Source organism: Pyrus communis, chromosome 14, assembly GCF_041283825.1.
Source record: "Pyrus communis isolate YQ-2024b chromosome 14, ASM4128382v1, whole genome shotgun sequence".
In the NCBI taxonomy this organism is placed as follows: Eukaryota; Viridiplantae; Streptophyta; class Magnoliopsida; order Rosales; family Rosaceae; genus Pyrus; species Pyrus communis.
Genome location: NC_142578.1, coordinates 17,435,225 through 17,441,737, shown reverse-complemented (window position 1 = coordinate 17,441,737; position 6,513 = coordinate 17,435,225). Strand labels below are relative to the sequence as shown.

Here is a 6,513-nt window from a genome sequence, read left to right as displayed (position 1 = left end):
TACACTCCTAACAAGTATATTTTTCTTTCTAATTATAGAAAATTTGGAGTGCCAAATGATATTTTTTGAATGCTAATAACAATTCCCTTGTGGAATAGGAAAAAGTATATATGTAGAGGACACAAAGAACATACTTTTTATTTAAATATATTAAATTAGAGGGCACCAATACTGTTATCGTGTCTTTGAAAATTAATATCAAATTTTCATTTCTGACATTAAAGGGACACGTGAAAGCTGGATGGACATTTGGGCACAAAGTCTCGGCTTTCGTGCCCAATAATGTGTTTGTGTCAACTTTTTTTACATTTGGGCACAATACTTGGTGCCCTTTATAAAATGTGCACTGTTCCACCCTATTAGTGTTCTAAGGGACACAAACTCCTCATCTGTGTCCTCAATTTTGTATCCATAGCCCATTTTTCTTGTGGTGGTAATTTCCAATTTTGAGCTTGTAGACTTACATAAGCGTTTATATATCTTACAGAAAGACTTACATGTCACACATACACTGGTATCATTGTGTTCCATGCCAACAATACAATGATGTGTAATTTTTTTTTTTTTCCTACTTAGTATTGTACCATTAACATGGGACGCTACAATAGCAATATACATGTGCATATCAGTTGCTCGCAATAAGCTTTGTATTCAACATTAGGTGCACTAATATCTATCTACTTCATGATCATAAACTCGTCAGATTCTTATAATTCATCAAATATATTTCTGCAAACTTACATGAATACAAATATCACATGCATGCATTGCAAAAACGGTACTTTCAAAATCCAAAACCCTAAATCAACAAATTGAACCCCGTTGATTACTTTCATTTCCCAACGATGTTTCTCATGGGAATTATTTAAACACAAACCCACACAACTAATTCCAAATAATATATATAAGAAAATACATATATAGAATCGTAGCCAAAGTTTATATTGAAATTAGCAATAAGTACTAGTACTAATTATAGGACTAATGTGCGGTCTAATACGCGTCTTCTTTTCGATCTTTCACTAGAGTTGGAGCGTTCAAGTAATGACTTCAACGCATTCTGCAAGAAGTTGACTGATTCAATCGTGTGATCTTTGTCTGCGGCAACAATAAACACGTTGCGAATTCTTCCCCCAAGAGTGGCAATTTCAGCTTTGATTGTCTTCAAATGGAGGGATTTTAGAATTTCAATTAGGTCAGGTAGGAGGTCGGAGCGGTCCTCGCAGCACAAAGAGGCCTTGAAAACAATTCTTCCATCGTTTGTATAATCATTAGAAGAAAGTACGGTGATTTCATCAGTTTCAGAAGGGAAGGTCTCGAGCTCTGCGATCTCTGACGTTTGTTGTTTCAGCTCTTTCACTCTCTGGACCACCTTGGCCAACAGGGAGGCTTTGTCTGTCTGAAAATTTTGTTTAAAAAAAAAATAAAGGAGGAAGAAGAAAGATAAGAAACCCTAGTTGAGAAAAGCACAGCAACTTTCCCAGATAAGCATTTACCCTAAAGCCCAGAGTCTGACTACAACACCATATTGATCCCTTTTTCATTTTCAGAAACGGAATGTGCCACCGTACTTACAATTTGAACAATCAAAAGCTTCAAAGGACCGAACATATCCCAGACTTAGATTCTCATTTGTAATTTGTAAAAGCAATTCATGACAATAAATTCATAGAATTCTTGTTGGCATTGAGTACGTAAGAATGAATTAATTAATATCTAAATTAATTAGTACAAAAAGAAAAGTGTACATTAAATCAGTGAACGTAAAATCTTTGTTTCCTTGGTCAAAATTAGCATAAAGTAGGATTCCAGGTCCAGTAGTACTGTCTTTTCTCGCCAACTTTTTTGGTTCTCACCAACAAAACATTAGTCAACAAAGAGAAAAAAATGATTGTGGAAGTGAAAAATGATCGATCTAGCGGCAAAGAAAAGTAAACTAGGAGGCGTCAAAGCTCAAAATTTCAAACTTCAAAGCGAAACCAATAGTAAATTAAACAACAATATTATAACCAGTTAACTTTGCAAAAACAAATTTGATAAATATTACCACAAAAATAAGAACAACAAATTTGATAATAATCGAGTATGTATATAGATAGGTACCTTGGAATTGCAAGGAAGAAGGCCTCGAAGCTTATCGAGGTGGGAGTTGATTCGCTCTCTCCTTCTTTTCTCGGCCTCCTTGTGATTCTTGAGAGCAGCAAGGGCTCTATCCTGAGGCGAGGCGTCATGTTCAGTACTAACCCCAGACAACTCCAAAGGGTAATAACTATAATTATTAGAAGAAGAGCTGCAAAAGCTCTGCATAGCTGACAACTGATGATCATTATTCACGCTGATTAAGCCGTTTTGGACAAGAAATCGGTAGAGTTCTTGGCTTTGATGATTACCCGGCTGCATGTTTGTGTGTGTGAGGAATTAGGGTTCTTTCTTGTGATTCTGATGAGTCTTCTCTCTGACTGGTTTCTGTTGTTGTGTAATTTGGACCAACCAAGTGATAGCTATATAAATGAGTGATGTATATGATATGAGTAGTGCTGAAATGAGTGTTGAAGACTTTCGGTGGTTTACTCTTTTCTCTTTAGGGTTTTTTATATATCCGTGAATTTTGGGGTGCAAATGGGTTCCAATTGATTTCTTTACTTTGTCCTTTATTGGGGGAAAAAGTGAACTTCTTATATGATATGAGTGAGGAAAAATGCTAGTTGAGTATTCTATATTTTTCTTAAAATAATACTTGGCTACTCAAAGGATGAGTTGGAATTCTTACTCAAAATTGTTCATTGTCAATTCATAGAACTTTATGTTTATGATCAGAACCATTTATATTATAAATCACTCTATAAATATCGCATTTACAAAAAAATCAATTAAAGCTGAGGTCATTTAGTCATCGAACTATACAACAACAGATGAACAGAATTTGTAAAAGTATTACAAACTGGTTGCGTATTTGCTGCAATAGACTGAATAAACGACCTTATTTTTAGTTCAATGATCTTTATAGAATGATTCATAATATGGACGGCTTTGTTCATTAGCACAAAGCTTTATGATTCGAACACAAAGAGTCTTGAGTAGAAGTTCTTACTCATCCTAAGTAGCCAAGCATTGTTTTTTCTTCTTATCACAAACGACAATACTACTTTAATCTATACTAAAGAGACTATCATATTCATCAAAACAATATATCACTTGCAATCCCATATTTTTATTTTTTTTCATGACATTTGCCACTAAAAAGATAATATAATATTATTAATTAGCACATCGTTGCTTTTTACAAATAATTTGATGTCTATAGCATTCTATATTTTTATTGTATATTGATAAAATTGTCGCAACCCAGCATTCCAGCAAGACCAAGCTTCGCATTTTCAATGTTACAATGTGTACAACATGACCCACCTACTATTTTATCATGTCAATGTTTCATTTCAAATTAACGGTACGCAAAGGAGAAAGGGGGCCAAAAGTCAAGCCATTTTTGTTGTTCGTATATTCTATTCTTTGTAACAATAAATTGCACAATGACATTTCTAGTTTGGAATTCAAATCAGAATCTATATATCCAGCATAAATATCTTGTTTGTTTAATTCGTTTTAAACGTTTGACATAGTTTTGTAAGCATAGATCGCTCATTTTCTTATGGTCCCTAAAAGAAATCATAGTTTGTCATGTTATTAATTTTTAAACATATAATAAACATATATAGATTTTTGGGTGAGTTCTCCATTTTTTTGAAAAAAAAAATAGAGATTAATTGTAGGATCCATTCCACATTGAACCTTAATGATTCAAACCATTTATTTGTAAATCTTGATTCATAGATTTCCATGCAAAAATTCAATTCAATCTAAAATCATTTGCCTATTTAATTGTCACTAGTGTTCACAATTTTTTTGAACTCAATTAGATGCCCCAAATATTTTAGATTTGGCTAATATTTTGTAAGGGTGATCTATGAGGTGTAACTTGAAAATAGACTGTTCGAATCGTTGAAGTTCGATGTGTTGTAGACCCCACAACTAATCTCCATTTTCTGAAAATAAATATGGGGATCTCTTACCTTTAAAGGCTCATGTAAATATATATATATATATATATATATATATATATATATATATATATATATATATATATATACACTGACTCCTTAAGGGAAGTGATTCCCATTTTTTTTTTAAATGGGGATTAGTTATGGGTCCATATCACATCGAACTTCATCGATTCGAACCATCTATTTTATAAGTCTTGATTAACAGATCATCATTCACAAAAGTTAATTCAAGCAAAAACCATTTGTCTGTTTCATTGTCATGATGAAATGACACACGCCGATCGAGATCAAGGCATGCTGGCCGTCATGTGGAAGTGACGTAACCATGTGCACAGTGTGGAAGCTAATAAAATAATAATAAAAGTAGTACGAATAAATAAAAAACCAGCTTTACACAAAGTAATAACAACATGTGCAAGCGTAAGTGTGAACACAAAGTTCAGAGCACAAAGATCTAATGCAGTCCGGGAGAAAACGACACTACAAAAGCACACCCGAAGGTGGTCCTACACTGGTAATAGTCTGTCAGATATGCCGGGGAAATCCTCAAGGAAGCCACCAAAAGTGCTAGCCAACTAGAACCTGGAGGGGCACAAAACAAAAAGTGTGAGTTGGCAAAAACAAAGCTTTTCAAAAAACCATTTCATAAACAAGTTCTAACCCCTCGCCGTAAAACCTGTATATCTCCCAGAAAATATAGTATACATATATATAAATCATGCTCGGAAAATATGCTATGCCAGAACCTCGAAGTAAAATGCAAGTGCTCAAGTAATATCACATCAATGCCATATAATCTGTCAACCGGAGTCACCTAACATGACCTGTACGGCTGAATCTAGAGCTCAAATCTCCATCTCACTAACTATACCTGCACACGAGTCGGAACCACCTAAAGTGGTTTGTACGACAGGACTGTGCACCTAACTTGGATCCAAGACGAGCGTGTGGTGCGGGAGGTGAACATCACGTGAAGGACTGTGCCCTACTCTGGGCGGGAGCACTAACACTGGGGGTGCAGGTTATAAGCTCTCTATGCATCTCAAATCACTACTGAACGTAAATATAAATCATACTCACCTAGCACTTACATGTGCGTCCGCAGCACCAAACATATATAAACATATGCAACTCATAATGCGTAAATAGATGGCAAACAATAAGCATGGCATAAAAACGAATAAACGTCCATTTCACTTTCTGGGAAAAGTATAAGTATATAGGTATATACGAAAAACCAAAAGCCCACTCACTGGTATGTAGAAGGGTCGTAACCCCCTTGCCTCGAGTGACCACGCTCATCCTCGGGATAGGTATTACCTATATGCGAAACAACTATAAAAACGTTAATTTTAAAGCACATAACCAACCTTATGAAATAACTTCTCATACAATGCTCAAATGGGGTGTATGAATACACCAACGTGATCTACTCAACCTCAGGAACATCCCCATATTTTTAGAAAAAAATTTCACCGTCGCACGCGCCCTCACGCGCCGGCCAAGGCACGTGCCTGGCACGCTAACGGCGTCAGTTAACGCCGTCAGGAATATTCCGTTAACTTTAACGAAATCCGTTAACGCCGTTAGGAATATTCCGTCGTCTTCTCCGGCGAGGATCCGGCACTAGAAAATCGTAAAAACTTCAAACCTTCATATCTTCTTTGTTTTTCAACCAAATTTCACAAAATTGGTACCAAAATGAAGCTTACAACGAAAGGAACAAATCCATACCACTTTCAAGTGCTAAAACACACGGAATCTCGCCGGGAAAACACCACCAACTCCGGCCAACCTCGAAACTCACGATCCCGACGTCCAAAACCTTCAAACGAGCCACCCCGAGCCTCCTAAGGACCTCACCAAGCTTCCTACAAGCTTGAAATTCCCAAAAACACAAGAATTAACATGTGCATGAACAGTGACAAAATCGGGTATCCCGAGTTCGACGTGAAAACGAAGGTATCCTTACCTGAAATGGGTATGGTTGAACTCCTACGGACCTCACGAGCATGAATATATACTTTGTTTCTCCGATCTGTGAAGGTTTGGAGGGTTTTGGGGTATGTCCGTACAAATGGGATAGGAAATGGGGAAGGGAAATGGCTCGGGACAGGGTGCAGGTTATGGGAAAGGTGAGGGTGTGTGTGTGTGGAAAGGTGTGGTCCACAATCAGTCAACAATAATCCAAAAACAACCACACAACGTAAAAATCACACTAGGGGCAAAATCGTCCTTTCACACTTACGTTTTAAATAATTCTGGAACGGGCTGTCACATGAAAGTTCAATGTTTCTTAGTACATAGTGTTCATCAATTTCTTTGAACTCAATTAGATGCCTCAAATATTTCTGATTTGGAAAATATTTTGTAAGGATGACCTATGACATGCAACTTGAAAAATAGACGGTTCGGATTGTTGAAGTTTGATGTGGTGTGGGCCCCACAATTA

At 36.3% G+C, this 6,513-nt stretch overlaps 1 protein-coding gene across 1 annotated transcript; it reads right to left on the bottom strand.

Annotated features, from left to right (window-relative positions):
• Nucleotides 1–880: 880 nt before the first annotated feature.
• LOC137711981 (transcription factor bHLH106-like) lies at nucleotides 881–2,543 on the bottom strand. Its single transcript, XM_068451128.2, has 2 exons — nucleotides 2,104–2,543; nucleotides 881–1,399 (listed from the first exon to the last, which is right to left on the bottom strand). Exons 1-2 carry the CDS (start codon nucleotides 2,398–2,400, stop codon nucleotides 974–976), a joined length of 723 nt encoding a protein of 240 aa, XP_068307229.1. The 5' UTR covers nucleotides 2,401–2,543; the 3' UTR covers nucleotides 881–973.
• Between the last annotated feature and the right edge of the window lie 3,970 nt (nucleotides 2,544–6,513).

Excerpts from the sequence above, each read along its gene's own strand:
- LOC137711981 (XM_068451128.2), bottom strand. The coding sequence starts at position 2,400 with ATGCAGCCGGGTAATCATCAAAGCCAAGAACTCTACCGATTTCTTGTC. Across the intron at positions 1,400-2,103 it reads TTCTTCCTTGCAATTCCAAG|ACAGACAAAGCCTCCCTGTT; the intron begins GTACCTATCTAT and ends CAAAATTTTCAG.